The 18679-nt window shown below is 38.8% G+C and overlaps 1 protein-coding gene across 11 annotated transcripts in view; it reads right to left on the reverse strand.

Moving 5' to 3' along the window:
- The window catches only part of LOC133570882 (inositol 1,4,5-trisphosphate-gated calcium channel ITPR1), a 185612-nt gene that overhangs the window by 95321 nt on the left and 71612 nt on the right, over positions 1 to 18679 (reverse strand). For all 11 annotated transcript variants that reach the window (XR_009810255.1, XM_061923669.1, XM_061923664.1 and 8 more), the window contains exons 16-33: positions 18439 to 18597; positions 14093 to 14265; positions 13839 to 13958; positions 11487 to 11681; positions 11147 to 11398; positions 8648 to 8789; positions 8399 to 8552; positions 8122 to 8312; positions 6506 to 6638; positions 6377 to 6431; positions 6131 to 6296; positions 5886 to 6059; positions 5576 to 5650; positions 5343 to 5480; positions 861 to 986; positions 583 to 783; positions 252 to 503; positions 26 to 151 (exon numbers count right to left, since the gene is read on the reverse strand). Coding sequence is in view for 10 of the 11 variants with exons in the window: in XM_061923669.1 (XP_061779653.1) it covers positions 26 to 151; positions 252 to 503; positions 583 to 783; positions 861 to 986; positions 5343 to 5480; positions 5576 to 5650; positions 5886 to 6059; positions 6131 to 6296; positions 6377 to 6431; positions 6506 to 6638; positions 8122 to 8312; positions 8399 to 8552; positions 8648 to 8789; positions 11147 to 11398; positions 11487 to 11681; positions 13839 to 13958; positions 14093 to 14265; positions 18439 to 18597 (2832 nt within the window). In the remaining variant the exon portion in view is untranslated. The remainder of the gene's footprint in view (positions 1 to 25; positions 152 to 251; positions 504 to 582; positions 784 to 860; positions 987 to 5342; positions 5481 to 5575; positions 5651 to 5885; positions 6060 to 6130; positions 6297 to 6376; positions 6432 to 6505; positions 6639 to 8121; positions 8313 to 8398; positions 8553 to 8647; positions 8790 to 11146; positions 11399 to 11486; positions 11682 to 13838; positions 13959 to 14092; positions 14266 to 18438; positions 18598 to 18679) is intronic.

An 18679-nucleotide genomic window follows, 5' to 3' on the forward strand; every position in this document is an offset into this window, starting at 1 on the left:
ATGAGTGCTGCCAAATGTTGCTTACTCTGCAAATGTCAACAAGGAAGTTCTCAAAGAGTTTCCACATGTGGTTGGAGGTGTAGATCTCCTTCATTTCAACCTCAGTGTCCACATAGCAGTGATTGAGGAAGTTGATATAAGCAATCTTGACCTAGCGGATTTTTAATTCATGCGAAAATGGGATATTTTAATATTCCATGTAGAACAGGTAAACACATTTATTCTGTTCCGCATGTTTCAGGCGATCTCACCTCTGGGATGCAGTCTTCATTGGTGACCACTCGCACAATGTCATCCAGCGGTAGCAGCGAGTTACATTTGATTTCTGTGTAGACGTTCTTGCCCTCCGTGCAGACGGCCAAAAGCTCAACCAGGTGAATGTGGTACATCAGCGGACTGTTCTCGTCCATGCGATCCCGCTCTGATCGCATCATCTGTACCAGTGTTTGGAAGGAGGCGCGGTCGTTATAGAAAACCAAAACGTCTTCGCCCGCATTCACCAGCTGAGGGAGGACACAAAACCACAAATGTGCATTAGGAGAAAGCATAAAAACGCGAAAAAGGAGGTCAATAGGCACAGACCTCGGCCATGACAATATCCTGGCACTTTTTGATGAACTTATTCTCTGCCTTGACGATGGTTTGCAGAAACTTGAGGTACTGGACGTTGCGGCCATGTGTCTCAATGCAGTGGACAAAGTGCTGAACCACACGCTCATTGATCTCGCTGCACAGCTGGAAGTTGTTCATGAAGATATGCTGCATGGTGATGGCTTCCAAAATCTGAAAAACACGAGAAGCACATCAAAAGAGTGTTTGACCAGCCTGCTTTGCCGCATGGCGTGATGATAATCGCTCACCCCGGGGTTGAGGAACAGATTAATATGCTTGTGAAGCAGGGCTTGGTTCTGCTGGTTGCCTGCGCAGAAGTTCTGTAGGAACTGATGTGCTAACTTCATGATATTCTGCATGCGTAAATCTTCACCCTGAAGTAAAAAACAATGACAATGTGAAATTTGTGGGAAAATAATGAGATCTTTTACAAAGATTTTAACAATTCAGAATTTTAAGATAGGTTTATTGTAACAAGCAGAGATGTATTGACAATGAATTGAAAATAACATTATATTAAGGTTTTTCATTAATTCGTACTCTATTGAGCTAAATAAGTAAGTGATCCCAATTAACCAACAAACATTCTGATGCCTACATACTGGTTATGTGTCCATGAAGCACACAAATTAATCCTGCTCCTTTAAAGGGGAACTGCACCTATTTGGAATTTTGCCTATCATTCACAATCCTTGTAAGACAAGCACACATATGAGGTCTGTCACACCGCTACCTGTCTATCTGGCTGTTATATATCTCCCCTCTGGGCCCTATTCTGACTTTATCAGTGAATTTTCAGAGTTTGTCGCTTATCTAGTGACGCACGCAGATAATTTAATTATAATGGGGGATTTCAATATCTATATGAATACCCCGTCAGACCCTCTGTGCGTGGCGCTACAGACTATAATTGATAGCTATGGTCTTATACAAACAATAAATGAACCCACACATCGCAACGGTAATACGATAGACCTAGTCCTTGTACGGAGTGTCACCACTTCCAAAGTTATGGTTCTCCCGTACATTAAAGTAATGTTCGATCATTACCTTATAAAATTTGAAGTTCTTACTCATTGTCAACAAGCTACTAATAACTAATTTTACTTTATAGGTGAAAGACATGATTTATAATCTAGAATTAACTTTCGAGAGCTCCGAGACGAGAAAGCAGCTCACCAGCTGAGGATGTCAATAAAGCAGCAAAAGGAAGTTGCCTTTCTCTGATGAATGTGCCGCTAAATGTAGGTCCTTAACGTTAGCACTCATAATAATAATATTGCTAATACTAGGTTAATATTCAGGTCTGGAAATGTAAATGGCGTATTGTTGGCGCGTTTTATATGGTTATTTTTTGGGTTTTATGGTCAGAACAAACACAATGTCATGGCTCCCATTGCCTCCATTGTAAGCTGACAAGTTAGGATGCATTAAAACAAACCAAAAAAAATCCTGCCAAGGTTAGCTGGCATTGAACCTGCAGAAAAGACTACTCATCGGTGAACAAGGCCTTGCTGGACGTGAACCATCCCCTACACAAACTTGTTCAGAACTCTCAACTTGACCACCAACACCTGCCTTCTCGCCACCCTTTCTCCTGCCAAGCAGCAACTCTTCGTAGTTCCAATATCTATCTTCGACGAATGGAGAACTGGCTGGCAGGAGACCCCACGACCCACTCAATTCACAGTATGCCCTAATACATTGTTGACACCAGGTGCAAACCTGCCTCGCAAAGAATGGGTAACTCTAAATTGGCTACCGCCATTTAAACTCTGACATGTACCGCTGTGGGCTGCGCCAATCAGCATTCTGCATATGTGGCCACACTGCAAGTGCCCCACCCTACGCCCACGTGAGGACACACTCCTTGACCTGCTTAACCCGCACCCTGACACAGTGAACTAGCTGCTATGCCTGAATCAAATTGCATAACTGCCTCATACGCAAGAAAAAGAAGAAAAAAAGACATATGTATACTTGTCTCTCATTAGGATTGTGAATTATTATGGGCAAAACAAAAAGTGCAGTTCCCCTTTAACGGAGTCCTACTATGATTTAATCTACATTTAACCCACTACTTTGTGATTTACATAATTGTTGGTCAAAATGTAAAATTTTTTGCTTTACAGACCCTTATTCACGCCGTTTTCCGACTGTTGCCTGAAAACGAGCCGTTGTGCGGCCGTCTTTTTTACATGCAAATGACCTCCTCCATGTTTTCCCCCCTCCAGCTGGCTGCGATTGTTTCTCCGCCCACTCACCATGTTTGTAGTTATAGCAGTACACTTTCACATGCGCAAATATAAGTTACAACCATATGCTACTTTTCATTAGAAAAGGCAACAGCGGATAATTTTAGTATCCACTGTACATGCACGAGCCAGTCTGACCCACAGCTAAAGGGGTGTTAAGAAGATAAAAAAAAATTCAGAACCAGGGACATGAAAACATTTTAAAAGTTAAGTTTATTAGCTTTTTCTTTTTACGTTTTTCAGTCCATAAAGCTACTAAGTATACAGGGTATGTCTTACTATAATGTCTGTTGCCCCATTTAAAACGACTATGTACATTTATGCAAGATTAGCATATGGCATATACGCAGCCTGTTTATCTTATCTATATGTTGTCCGGTTAAGCTAAAGATACTGTACATCACTAATGTGTCATTACATTTGACAATCTTCTTATATTGGACTTACCATTTGATTGTCTCCACCGTTGTCATAAATAATAGGAACTGTTTCTGCAATTGAATGTAGTTTTGGGTAAATCCTTCAGTGTATTGTCTTTAGGCCTGAGTCCATGTTTGTACAGTGTCACGAAATATAAAAGTTAAGTAGACACTTCTTACTTCTTTATTTAATTAGACTGGAGGTTGGTGTAGTGCCAATAAAAACTAATTTTAGCTTATGAGTCTCACCGTTGACATAGTTTTGTTTATTTGGCAATCACAGCCGGAAAACATTTACAGATATTTGGAGATATCTGTTGACGTAACAAGTTGGCATACTGTAAGTCACAAGTCGGGGCAAATCTCAAAACGCTCAAAATATTTTTATAAAAATCTCCTCAACGGCTCCATGGTTTAAATTTTCAGGGCTTATGTGGATCCAAAATACAACAAAACAAGTAATAATTAGGGGTGCTCAAAAATATCAGTCCACATCTCAATTGTGATTTTGATTCATAATTTTCAAAACTGTATTTTAAGAAATATTCGTTTTTAATAACAGCACGGTGCAACAGGGGTTAGTGCATGTGCCTCACAACACAAAGGTCCTGAGTAGTCCTGGGTTCAATCCCGGGCTCGGGATCTTTCTGTGTGGAGTTTGCATGTTCTCCCCGTGAGTGCGTGGGTTCCCTCCGGGTACTCCGGCTTCCTCCCACCTCCAAAAACATGCACCTCGGGATAGGTTGATTGGTAACACTAAATTGGCCCTAATGTGTGAATGTGAAGTGAAGTGAATTACATTTATATAGCGCTTTTTCTCAAGTGACTCAAAGCGCTTTACATTGTGAAACCCAATATCTAAGTTACATTTAAACCAGTGTGGGTGGCACTGGGAGCAGGTGGGTAAAGTGTCTTGCCCAAGGACACAACGGCAGTGACGAGGATGGCGGAAGCGGGGATCGAACCCGCAACCCTCAAGTTGCTGGCACGGCCGCTCTACCAACCGAGCTATACCGCCCCAATGTGAGTGTGAATGTTGTCTGTCTATCTGTGTTGGCCCTGCGATGAGGTGGCGACTTGTCCAGGGTGTACACCGCCTTCCGCCCGAATGCAGCTGAGATAGGCTCCAACACCCCCCGCGACCCCAAAAGGGACAAGCGGTAGAAAATGGATGAATGGATGGATTAGTTTTTTTTGCAAATTATTATGATTTTCTTAAGAATACATTTTTGGATTAAAAGCATTAACAACTATTATTGACATAACTAATATTATTGATACTATTTGCCAATACTGTTTATTATTTTTTTGATTTTGTTCTTTTTATCATAGTATTTGTATATCTTCTCAAGTCCTTTATACATTTCTATCCTAAGTATTGTAAGGCTGGGATTTGGTTGGAGTTGGTTTATTTTCTTTTATTACTGCAGATTGATTAACATTGGGTGATTTTTGTGAATAAAATTTCCAAAAACTGTTTTTAAAAGATGTTTCTTTGGCCAATACTGTGCATATAATGTGTACATCAGCAGCCAAGAGGAGCTTACCTGTAAAATGTTTTGAAAAGGTTTTATTATAAATTATATACCAAATAATATTGTACGTGAATCGTATTTAATCGAATCGTCGCCCCAAGAATCGGAATCAAATCGTAAGTTACCCAAAGATTCCCACCTCTGTTATCATATTACCCTTTAAAGAAAGTACTCCTAATCTCAATTTGCTATGTAGATAAAAGACACATGTCACAGAGACAATCTCTTTTCAAACATTTCCACCACCATGGGCAATACCAAAAAACTGTCAAAGGACCACAGGAAATTGCAGGGACTGTAGACCTGCACAAGACTGGAATTGACTACAAGACCATCAAGAAGCTTTGTGAAAAATAAACCAATATTGGTACTATAATTTAAAAATGGGGAAGAAATACAAGTTAAATGGTCCAATATTTCATCTGGTGGGTTAAGGATGATTCTGAGAAAATCCTGAATTACAAGGGGAACAAATACGTATTTACCCCACTGTATACTCCCACAAAGACTAAATAGGATACCTTCTCATATGGAATCTGCAGGAGCTCTAGAACGACAGCGTGAGCCCCCATGTTCCGCAGTAACCTCTGCTGCTGCTTCTTGCTCTTCCTACCTGACTGACCCTCCTGGACACAAAGTCTGCAGAGACGCAGGAGGATCTAATGCAGGAAGCAGCATAAAAACAGGTGATATATGTGGGAGGGGGAGGGACAGCTCTGTAGTTATTAACTATATTCAGATGGATGACAGTCACCTCTTTCACCACCCTGTAGTTGTAACTGCTGGTACTCTCTGGTTTCTTCGGCTTTTCGGCTCCTCCAGATTCCCCCTACAGATGCCACAGAGCACCATGGACAAATCAAAAGGCCCAAGTGGGTTATTTAAACCAGGTATCAGTATCAATACAAACCGACAACTTTCTGTAATTGCTGTATATAGCCTGACTCTAAAGAATGTATTGCTTTGAGTGGTTAGTTTGCTTTGAAGCACAGTGTTAAAAAAATTTTTTTACAAAAAAAAACGTGCAACTTTTTCATTGTTCCTCCGCCTATTTGTTTTACTACCTTTTTACTCTCCGACTCAGGCGAAAGACCTTCTCCTGCATCCAAGCCCTCATCCGGACCCTGCCTCTTGTAAACCCATAGCTCAGACTTCTCCACAATGGAGCGCAGCTGGTCTAGGTCGAACTTTATTTGTTTGTAATTCTCCACGTCTTGGCTGGTGACGAGCAACTGGACCTAGTGACACGGACATAGGAGGGATTTGCTATGTCGTGCTGGATTTGCGGTTGTATCATGTGTGCTGGTACCTGTTTAAAAGCTTGCAGAACTTCCTGCCTTTGACTGAAGTGGCGGAACAGAAGGTGGAGGGCCCTGGACACCAGAGGGGGATAGTCGTGCATTGTCAAGTGGAGAAGGACCCTGAGGAACGTCCGACCTCCATGATCATCCAGGTCTAAGGGAGTGTTCTCTTCACTGGAAACAAACAATACCCACTGAAATCCAAACAAAATTATTTGCATTTTGACTCTGAGTTTTAAAGTGTAATTAATTACCTTCCACCAAATATTCCCTCTGCTTGTTCTTCTATGTGCTCAAAATCCAAAGCTCCTGAAATTGCGGAATTAGTCAAATCATCGGGCACAAACCCTTCTCTGTGTGATAAAGCAAGGCATTAAATTCACCTGGCATATTGTTTGGGCCTTCTACTGTCCCAGCTACAGATAAATCACTTTGGGAGTTGCTTTCATCAAACTCTCTTTTGAAGATAGACAGCAGACAGGAGATCCTGTAGTCCAGGCGCACGTTTAAGATGAACTGTATAAAAGAGCAGGTAATTATTAAAGGGGCTTTTAATGTTACATTTTTAAACCAAAAAAATACAACAAAAACAACGGCAAGCTTCTTTAACCATTAATGGTTTAAAAGAATATGTGTTTCTTTTAAATGTATATATTTTTCACAATTACTAATTATATTTAATAAAATATGCTCATTGGCCCGAACAGAAAGTCTGGCGTTCTTGACATGAATACCCGTAGAGTAGTGCGCGCACGTACACAAAAGCAGTCTCAGAGAAGCGACAAACAATTTGCAGTCATGGCTGACAACTTCACCTCAATTCTGCCTGTGCACAATGGCAGGTGGAGAAAAAAATATTCAAGAGAAAGTCCCCACTAAAAAGCGATTAGACAAAGCGAGAAGTAAATATTGGAGAACCGTGGCGAGACCTCCAGAAACAAAATGATTTCAAAACGGATGCTATGGTTGCTATATTCCTGTTGAATTGGTAAGTAAAACAATGCACTTTTACAAACACTGCTTTTTTAGCATTACATTATCCGACAACTGTTCTAAATTATGACTAAAAAAAGCAGTTGTGGATTCCACAAATTAGTTTTCTTTGTTGTTGTTATGATAAGCTATACTTTAAATCAGTGGTCCCCAAACTACGGCCCACATCCAAAATCCGGCCCACAGGAAGTCCCAAGTTTAAAAACTAAAACTAAAACATATATATATATATATATATTTTCCATTATTATTTTTTCTAATCTGTCCTTTCCAATCCATTTTCTACCGCTTGTTACTCTCTGGGCTTCCTAGCCGCTCAGGCAAATCATATTGTCTAAAAATGCATTTTCCCATCGATAACATGACATGACATAACATGACACTTAAACTTGATTTCTTACACTTTGTCTCTCATTTGCAAGTACTGTACTGTACTGTATTATGTAGTAGACTTTATATACAGTTGAAATTCCAAGACATTTGATGGCAGTAGTGTATATAATACCATGTCTTAACCAGGAAGTAGTCATTCTCTGTTAAGTTGAATGTGCCAGTCTTTTCTTTTGTGAAACCCTACAAAGAGTTTAAACAGTAAAACTTGTACTTATTGCACACCAGCTGTTTGATTGTAACATGCATCTTAGTTGTAGTTTTTATTACTAAATTTGGAGTTGTTCAAATTGCATTTTAAAACTTGCTAATGCTAATCTTTAGCATGTCTTCGGCAAATCCAATGTAAAATAGCATCGATCAAATGCCTTGGGCATTACTGTAGTTTTGAGCACTTTCCTTCTGCTTTGTTGGCATAGAAAATTGTAACATTACCTAGAGGCAGTCTGGCTAAGTGTTTGAGCCGGTGCTGAGTTTGCAACCGGATGTGATGTCACGTGGAACAAAGGTATCATTTGATTTTACGTGAATCGGTACCCGGTAGTACCGACAGACTTCGATAGGTCCCTAGAAAAGCACCTATGCCTACGAATAAAATATATTGTTTGTTATGCACCTGTAGGATCTCAATTATCTTCAGTTTGGTGTCCATGACCATTATGTCCTGTTTCTCTGGTTCAGTTTGAGACTTGACTGCGTTTCCATTGGAGATGATGTTTGATGTAGTGGGCAGGAAGCCGCCACCTCTAAGGACCACCTGTGACATCAGCTCCCCAACGCCATGAATGGACCTCATCACGTTATTGTCTAGAACAAACCAAAAACAAAGCACAAACCCACAAAATAATTTCAAATCTTTGTGGGCTTCCGAAGACCCTTGAGAGTTTCCGCACCTTTGCTCTCATTTCCCTTGTCCAGCTTGTTGAAAGGGAAAATTGTGCTCACGTGGACACAGTCTAAAATAGCCAGTAGGATCTTTGTGAGTCTCAGTAAGTCGCTGAAGTTGTAAAATCCAAAATAAATCAGATTCCTGGACAGATTTACCACCTAAAATAAGAAATAGGAGTACTTCACTTTGTATTTGATCACATTGGTAATCATGACTGTTGAAATGTTTTGTATCCAAAATGGGTCAAACTCACCTCAAATGTGAGCTTATTCTTCTCTTTGTCTGCAAATGGAAAGCTCTGACAAACCACATCTCTGAGGTAGTTCTCTACAAACTCCATAGTTTGTGAGAAGCGCTCCTTAATTTCATCCTTAGATGTTCCATCGTTGTCATAACTATGGAGAGACCAAACAAAAAGCAGAATTACTGATGATACTGTACAAAGCTATCAGGCGTATCAATATGGAAAAGGTGTAATGGTACCTTATGCATGGTTCGATTTATTTTTGGTACAGCAAGGGAGCCAAATCCAACAAAAAAAAAACCTTATATTTGTGAAAATATCTTTGATGATTTCAGAATAAAACATAAAAAAACTGTGAGCGATATCGATTAAATGAAAATGAATAAGTAATTAATAAGTAATATAATAATAATATTAATAATAGCAATATTAATTAATAAGTAAATTAATTATATATATGTATATAAAATAGTTTGGGCAGTTGTGGTCAAACTGCATAAAATATGCTACAATCCAATGCAAAAAAACAATTTTCCTGAGGGAAATCTCCTGAAGGAATCAATAAAGTACTATCTATTTATCTATCTATCTAAAAAATATTAAGCTATCTGAACAAAACATAGCATTGTGTTATAGATGACTAAGAAAGTCAGTGTAATATCTTGAGCTGCAACTATTGCTGGGATGTTACTGAAGTCACATCCGGCTCACGTCCCGCCCAATGAAGACGCGTGATGGTCATGATAACTCTGCTTTCAATGGGTACTAGGCACCACTTAGCCATTTTCACAGAAAAAATTCCCTATGTTTGTGTTGTTTTCGTCTGTACGAATCGTTCATATTGCGAAAAGGATAAACGTTTCTTCAGAGTTCCTCGAGAGGTAATTAAAAAGGAAGGAAGGGAGCAAGATTTTACGAAACGACGAGCAAAGCATGCAGCTCACACTCCAGTCCAAGGGAGCAGAGATGAAGAATGCATGAGTTTGCAGTGATCACTCTGTTAAAGGTTTGTTTGATATATTTTTTATGTTCATCATTTCCCTTTTATATATTATCTTGATATTATATGTATTTCTTAAACACGTTTGCAACGAGTGTTTAAAAAAGCACTAACTCGGCGAGTCTAAATAAAAGAAAGCAAATGTCAGCAAAAACCTAAAAGAGTTGAGCTTTTACCAAAGGCTACAATCATAAATGAAGCTTTCAGCACATACACAATGTTGACATCTATAGTTATATTTTGATAAAGACGCGGCAAAACATGCTACTTGGAACGGCGTGTGCAACAGCAACAAACATCAGTAGACGCAAAGTTAAATCATGAAATGCAACCCTACCCGAGCAAAAACGATGCATATTTATCTGGGAGAGTCTTGATACCAATTTCCTTGACACAGCAACACACAAATAAGTTTTAGGCCTCCATGCTTTCCCAAGTTTCCATCTGTTTTGTCGTGTAAAATGGCGCCTGGAGCACAATAGTTCAATATGTCTGAGAACACAACCAACGTATAATCCTTGATATCACTCAACAAATCTTTCTTTGATAAAGTATAGGGATCTATTCCATTGCATAGTCAGATTTTTTGCTTGTATCTGCTTTTTGCAGGAAGATTTAAGCTTCTTTTGTACTTAGATAATTTGCGCGCTGCTTGCTGTACAACAGCCATTTTAGCTTTGATTTTCGCTTCTGGGAAGAAGTCACTTGTCGGAATACAAATAGTTGGATCGTTTAGTAATCAAGTATTATATTGATTAGTTTGTGTGATTAATTGATTCATCCGACAAAAAACCTTATATCCTCAAGGCGTATTATAGGGAATATAGTTGAAATAAACACAATTTTTTTATGCTTGCCATAACCTTAATTATTTGTTTTTAATAAATGCACATCATCAACATTGAAATTGCACTTTCAACATGTGCGCATTAACAACAATTGTTCGCTGCTACACAGATCACAGTACCCACACACCACTGCTCTCATGTGCGCTCTATTGCAGTGGCCGAGGAAAAACTATGTTCGCATATTTAAAGTTCCAGGCATTTCATGCAGTCTGGATTTTATAAATGTTATTAGTTTACATTCATGAAACGATTAATCAAGGCAACATAATATAAATTTAAGGTATTTTCTTATCAAATTAATCAATTTAATTGTTACAGCCCTATTAATTTCTGATAGTAATGCACACTGCTTTTGTCTAATAAACTTGTCTTTTTCCGTTAAAGGTTTTTCAAACAAAAGACTTTAAGCTCTATTTTCTCCTTGGCACTATTTGTTAGCCTTAACTCCTGCTATAGCCAAATGATGGGCTGCAGTGTATTTGTTTATCGAGTGGACGCATGACACGGGGCAACCTTTTCATTCTTCTACTAAGGTATACCTTGCGGGAAATTGGCATAAATCCTACACCTCCTGTATCAAACCAAATGTTCTGTACCGAACAATCTGATTACATGAACCTTTACACCACTAATATAATCATTGTTAGCCCATGAACTCACTCATCAATAGCAATTTCCGAGGGAATCTCCGACCAGAGTCTGGCATATTTGACAGGTGTAACTTGTTCCTGGGGGTCGCGGTCCACGTGCATGTGCAGCATCATGCGACAAAACGAGGCCCGCAGATCGTATGGTAGGTCTTCATCCGACATGCATCGCAAGATCAAGTCCACATCCAGCTGGCCAGAGATCTTGTTGATTGCCAGATACTGCCGGTCCAAACACATCCTCGCAAATAAGTTCAGCTGGTACCTAAAAAGGACACAAACAGGAGAAAAGTGATGCTGAGCGTTCAATAACCCTCACAGGAGATCTCTGGAAATTGAAAGTCCATAACTACCTATAGTAACTGATCACCTCCTGGTCCTCCTTTTGGCCCTCCTTGGCATCCTGTGCTAACTCCCTGATGCTTTTGCTGCGAATCTCTTTGTTGCTGTCCTTCCAGAACAACCACACCTCCTCCTCATCTTCCTCCGACTCCTCAGAGTTATCCCCAAGCGATGCTCCTTCAATCTCAAATCTCGACAGCACCAGTCTGCAGCAGGATGCCATGAAGTAAAAGTAAAATACAAATATGTGTGAATACAATATGATCCTGCACACAACGGTAATCCATCTATCCATCCATTTTCTACCGCTTGTCCCTCTCGGGGTTGCGGGGGTGCTGGAGCCTACGGTGTACCACGCATTCGGCCGGAAGGCGGGGTACACCGTGGACAAGTCGCCACCTCATCGCAGGGCCAACACAGATAGACAACATTCACACTCACATTCATACACTAGGGCTAATTTAGTGTTGCCAATCAACCTATCCCCAGGTGCATGTCTTTGGAGGTGGGAGGAAGCCGGAGTACCCGGAGGGAACCCACGCAGTCATGCAAACTCCACACAGAAAGACCTCAAGCCCGGGGATCGTACCCAGGACCTTCGTATTGTGAGGCACGCACACTAACCACTATACCACCGTGCTGCCTCACAACAATGTATTTGAAATTAGATTTTTTTTTGTAGAGGTAGGACAATTTCAAGGGGCTCTGACTTGTAGTTGTTGAATGTACGTCTGTGTGTGTGTTTTGGCGAATGGAGTTCCCGACAGTGTTGCTACTTTTAAGACTACTAGAGCAAGGTATATATATTTATAATATATATATATATATTTATAATATATATATATATATATATATAACTGGACAAGGCAACATATTTTAATTTGGCTTGCTCATAAAACAATGCAGATGCACATTGAAGTCTTTAATAACTTTACATGCATGAGACTTTAACTGTTGAACTTGTTAGCATAAATACTCAATGAAAAATTATGAAAGTTAAAATAAATATAATTACATGGCTTTTAAAAGGAGCTGTGCGGGAATCTTCTGCATCTTTGATTTTGCAGCTGATCATAACATTTGTGAATGTAAATGCAAATAGTAAAATTGATGGAATTATTTATTTTTTTCTGTTTCATATTTGTATTAGTGTTTTTTTTATTATTCTTTAATTTATACCCTATTGTATGAGTGCATGTTTTCCAACATTTCAGGGCACTGGTCATTTTTATGTCATTAATACTTCATTAGTGTACCGTAACTTTTGACTCACATTATCCAATATTCAACACATTTACATTTGATTTAGGTTTTACCAATGAAACATCCTATTAGATTCTTTACATTAATTCTAATGACGATTAAATGTCTTGTGTTGCTCTTATAGTCTGTTTTATTAAGACATCAAATTTGATGGTTTATTACATACTGCACTACATTGTTACAATTTAATTTAAAACAGTGCAGGACTCACATTTTGTAATAACCTTTGCAATATGTAACAAGTTAGGTTTACTGGCAACGCTAAATTGGAGTGTGAATGTTGTCTGTCTATCCCTGCGATGAGGTGGCGACTTGTCCATGGTGTACCCCGGATGGCGCCCGAATGCAGCTGGGATAGGCTCCAGCCACCCCGGCAACCCCAAGAGAGACAAGCGGTAGAAAATAGATGGATAGATGAATATGTAAGAAGTTATCAAAGCGTCAAAGTTTATTACAAAATGCGTTCAAAAACTTTAATAAAAAAAGCCGCAGATTATTTCAAAATGCGGCGTAATTACATGACGAGGAGAAACGCACCATTATTACAAAATGCATACACAAATCCCTTACTGCACTAAAAGGGAACCGAAGCGTGGCTTTACAGTAAAACCTAGGTAGGTATGCATCTGGGACTGTAGCTTTCCGTTAGACACCTAATTGCAGACATCTTTTTAGAAGAGACATCTTTAGTCGTAACTAAAATCTATTTCCATATTTGCTAAAGTTACTTTCAAATTACACCTCACAAAAAATATGGCTATACAAGTACCACCATAATGACTAACATTAAAAAACAGTAGTGTAGTAGGCCTAAGTAGTCATTAAAATAAGGCAGAGGTTTTTTTAAACAAGTATATTAATAATTTTTGGCCAATGCAACATCACACATTTTGAACAGTAACACTATGTTTGAATATAGGAAAATAAAACACTGTAGTTTAATCAAGTGATTCTTATGCGTACCACTCGATGGAGCCCACGTACCACTAGTGGTACAAGTACCACGGTTTGAAAAAATTTGGTTTAAAATATTCCATGTGCCTGAGGTGATGTTCACAAATTACTCATTTTGTCTCATTAGCAGAGAAGGAAAGACTTACTTAGTTTCAATTAGGATGTCAGCATTCGCCTGATCCAGAACAGCGTTGCAGATTAGCTCCTGTGTCACAGGGATGGACTTGTTCATGGAGACACACAAGTCTGATAAGTAATCCAAGAACCTGGACACAAAGACACACATATAAACAAAACAAGCAACAAGAGTCATGTACGGTATATGATCTAAAATGGCAGTTCTTGTTAGAAATGCACCAGTTCATTAGTGATTTAGTTTTCATCAGACTTGCGTACAAACCTGGGTTCACGGTTCTTGCGGACCAGGCTGACAAATGTGTCAATCTCTGCTGCAGTAATGTGCTTCTCCAACAACTTGCGATTGTTATGGAGCAGAGCAGTGATGGTGTCTTCTGCCAGAACATCGTAGCCGATTTGTTTCTGCATGAAGCGAAACTGCTTGGCAATGTACTCCTGGGAAGGTAGATAAACGGGCAGTGAATGCAACCTCATCATCCCATCGTGTTGTCGTAATCACTGCGTCCTTAAATAAGGGTATAAAATACAGTACTCATTAAACTGAGTACACTCCTCACGTTTCTGCAAATATTTAATCAAATCTTTTCATGGGGCAATACTAAAGAAATGACACTTTCATACAATGTAAAGTAGTCAGTGTACAGCTTGTATAACAGTGTAAATTAAATGTCCTGCCAAAATAACTTAACATACAGCTAATATTGTCATAAATATTAATAATAATGTTAATACAATTTGAATAAATAAATACAAATATATACATCCATCCATCCATTTTCTACCGCTTATTCCCTTCGGGGTCGCGGGGGGCGCTGGAGCCTATCTCAGCTACAGTCGAGCGGAAGGCGGGGTACACCCTGGACAAGTCGTCACCTCATCGCAGGGCCAACACAGATAGACAGACAACATTCACACTCACATTCACACACTAGGGCCAATTTAGTGTTGCCAATAAACCTATCCCCAGGTGCATGTCTTTGGAGATAAATACAAATAAATACTGATAAAATAGTAATAATAATAATAATTATTATTATTATAATAATACACATTTTTGTAAAAAATAAAAATGTCAGACATTTTTTAAAAAAGAGTTAATTTATATATATATATATATATATATATATATATATATATATATATATATATAAATATATATATATATATATATACATACATATATATACATACATACATATATACATATGTATATATGTATGTATATATATATATATATATATATATATATATATATATATATATATATATATATATATATACATATACATACCAGTGACGTGCGGTGAGGTTCATGGCTGGTGAGGCACTGACTTCATCACAGTCAGATTTACAAACATATGAACCCTAAAGAGTATCTTATTCACCATTTGATTGGCAGCAGTTAACGAGTTATGTTTAAAAGCTCATACCAGCATTCTTCCCTGCTTGGCACTCAGCATCAAGGCTTGGAAGTCACTGCTGCTGCCCACTGCTGCCCTCACCTCCCAGGGGGTGAACAAGGGATGGGTCAAATGCAGAGGACAAATTTCACCACACCTAGTGTGTGTGTGACAATCATTGGTACTTTAACTTAACTTTAACTTTACACATACAAACTGTAGCACAAAAAAAAGCACATTTAATAAAAAAAAACGTTATTATGGTCTTACCTTTACTTATAAGTGCGGGAACAGTGGTGTTTGTGTTGGAGGAGTTGTGAATGAATGAAATATGAAATCCGTGCTGCAGTCTGCAGGTGTACCTAATGTTGTGTCCCTGTAGTCGTTCACGGCTCCTCCGGCGCGAGCAATGTTGTTTTTGCACTTTTTGGCTTCTTGTTAAGTGACTTTTTTTGGGTGGATTCGGTCTTGCACGTGGAGGGTTTGGTTGTGGGCTTTGGTTGGTGTGGCGCTCGCGTCGGGGGGTGCAGTCTGCGGCAGAGGTGCAATAACCGGCACCAGGAGGCGAAGTTACGCGAGCCTCACACAGTGCGTCTTCGCAGCAGTTTTATGATCGCTCAGCACAAGAAATACGTTACACACATACAGTTGTTGACAAAATACACTGTACATTATATACCTCAGCTAACTAAACTATGGAAATGTATAATATAGTTCATATAGCAATACGGTCTCACTGCACAGCAGGCCAGCAGTTAGCCGAGTCCGCAATCCATGGTGAGGCATAACGCAGTGACGTGCCTCAACTGGCTGCTGATCACCGCACCGTCTCTTCTCAGTATTTGAACGGCAAATGTGAAAATTCAGCGATTTTGAATAAAAATAATCTAAAACTGGTGCAGTTAAATGGAAAATAACTTTATAGTATAATCACTGGATACATATAACAATTTAATTAATATTTTTTCTTTTTACATTTTTTTTCTTTCCATGATGGCAGGTGAGGCCCCGCCTCTAGTGACCGCACGTCACTGATACATACATATATATATATATATATATGTATATATATACATATACATACATATATATATATTTATATTTATATATATATATATATGTATATATATACATATATATATACACATATATAAGTATATATGTTTATATATGAGTATATATATATGCATATGTATACATACATACTGTACATATATATATTATACATATATATATATATATATACATATATGTATCTATATATACATATGTATATATGTATGTATACACATATGTATATATATATATATATATATATATATATATATATACATGTATATATATATGTATAATTATATATATGTATATATATATGTATGTATATATACTGTATATATATGTATATGTATATACATGTATGTAGATATATATATGTATGTAGATTATATATATATACATACATACATGCATACATACATATATATACAACATACCTTAAAAAGTTATGGGAAGATTTTCATAGAACCTGCAGCACAGTGCAGTCATTGTGGGCAGTGTTGCCTAGTCTGCTTATCATAAACAAACTTGGGATATTTTTCTCAAGTCACTTGCAAATTTCATTAGTCGTGGGTTGTGTTTTTTGGGCTTGTTTTTGAACATGTGTTTGCTTATTTGGGCTCGCTTTTCTGTCCCCACAATAAAGAAAAAAACAAGTACGCCGGTAGGTCTTTGTCCTTTCTACACAATGTTTGCTGGTTATCACAAGCTTCCAAACACACTCACACAAATGACGCGTGTGCAACTACGCCAGAGCCAAGAGTGACAGAAGAACAAGTGACGAGAGGGTGAGAATTAGTGGCATTAAGTGAGGTAATCTTGATAAAAAACAATTTCAAATATGTCTATATGTTATAATGGGACAAAAAAAAACAGCACTAAAGGCTAGTATCAGACCTACAGGTAGAAATGACTTGAGGGCATCCTGCTGATTGTGTAAGTGTGAGATACCTGCTCACAGGTTTCATTCATCACGCTAACACCAGATGCACAAAAAAGCACGACGAGGCAAGACAAATTAATGAGCTAAAAATTGCCGCTATGTAGCTTGTCACACATCAATCACTGCTGTTGATCATCTTGGTGAACTTATTGGATCTATCAATCAATCAATCAATGTTTATTTATATAGCCCTAAATCACAAGTGTCTCAAAGGACTGCACAAGCCACAACGACATCCTCGGTACAGAGCCCACATAAGGGCAAGGAAAAACTCACCCCAGTGGGACGTCGATGTGAATGACTATGAGAAACCTTGGAGAGGACCGCATATGTGGGTAACCCCCCCCTCTAGGGAGACCGAATGCAATGGATGTCGAGTGGGTCTAACATAATATTGTGAGAGTACAGTCCATAGTGGATCCAGCATAACAGTAAGAGTCCAGTCCACAGTGGGGTCAGCAGGAAACCATCCCGAGCGGAGACCGGTCAGCAGCGCAGAGATGTTCCCAACCGATACACAGGCGACATAAAAAGGATGTCAAAATACACCTTACAAAATTCACTGCATTAAGGACCTGCGCCAGGTGGTTATGTATTTGCCGGTGTTTATCAGGTAGTTAGTTGTTAGTTATTAAACAACGTAGCTCAAAAAGATCAGAAATTGAATAAGGAAAACTTGATTTGATTTTGGGGCTGGTCCGGATCACCGTCTGGATTCTGGATCTTTTCAAGGGTTTTTTACTATTGTAAGATACAGTCAGGCCTGGTGGAGATTTGTTCTCTCAAGTGCTTTTCTAGTTGTATGCATATTTTTATTTTATCGTTATTTTAACCAGACATGGTTTTCTCTAGTTGTTTCTCACACATTTATTTATCTGAATACTGTAAATTTGACATTACCCGTTTGTCCAAGCTCAAAAACACATTATGACGCACCTGGTCTGCCAGAGAATAAGAAGATAAAGCCGTAAGGGTCGACTTTGTCACTATATTTAGCAAGCAATCCTCTAATACTTTTGTTTTAAAAAGCAACGTCTTTTGGCAACTCTGACATGGGAGTACCTTTTTCTGTTCTCAACATGCAGTGAGTGCTGCTGTGAGTTTTTTACTCACTTGTTGCAAATGACCAACTATGCAAATTACACGACTCCATCTTTAAGTCACATATTATGAGTCAGAAAACCAGACAATCCAGTCCAGATGAACTACCTGATTCTTGCGGTAGTCCTGTTGGGAGTGACGCAAAACCCGGTAACACAGTCGGCAGATGTGTCTGAACGGGGCATGGCGCTGATCAGCCAGCTCCTCTAGTCGCAGCATCGGACCGTCACCACTGTCCGTGAAGGGCGCCTGAAGTAGCTTGAAGATCTGAATCAAAGACAAGAGGTGGGCACATCTTAAAGTCCTGACAAAGCTGCCAGTAGACCAGGGGTCCCTAAAACATTTATGC

This window comes from Nerophis lumbriciformis, linkage group LG28 (genome assembly GCF_033978685.3).
Source record: "Nerophis lumbriciformis linkage group LG28, RoL_Nlum_v2.1, whole genome shotgun sequence".
NCBI lineage: Eukaryota > Metazoa > Chordata > Actinopteri > Syngnathiformes > Syngnathidae > Nerophis > Nerophis lumbriciformis.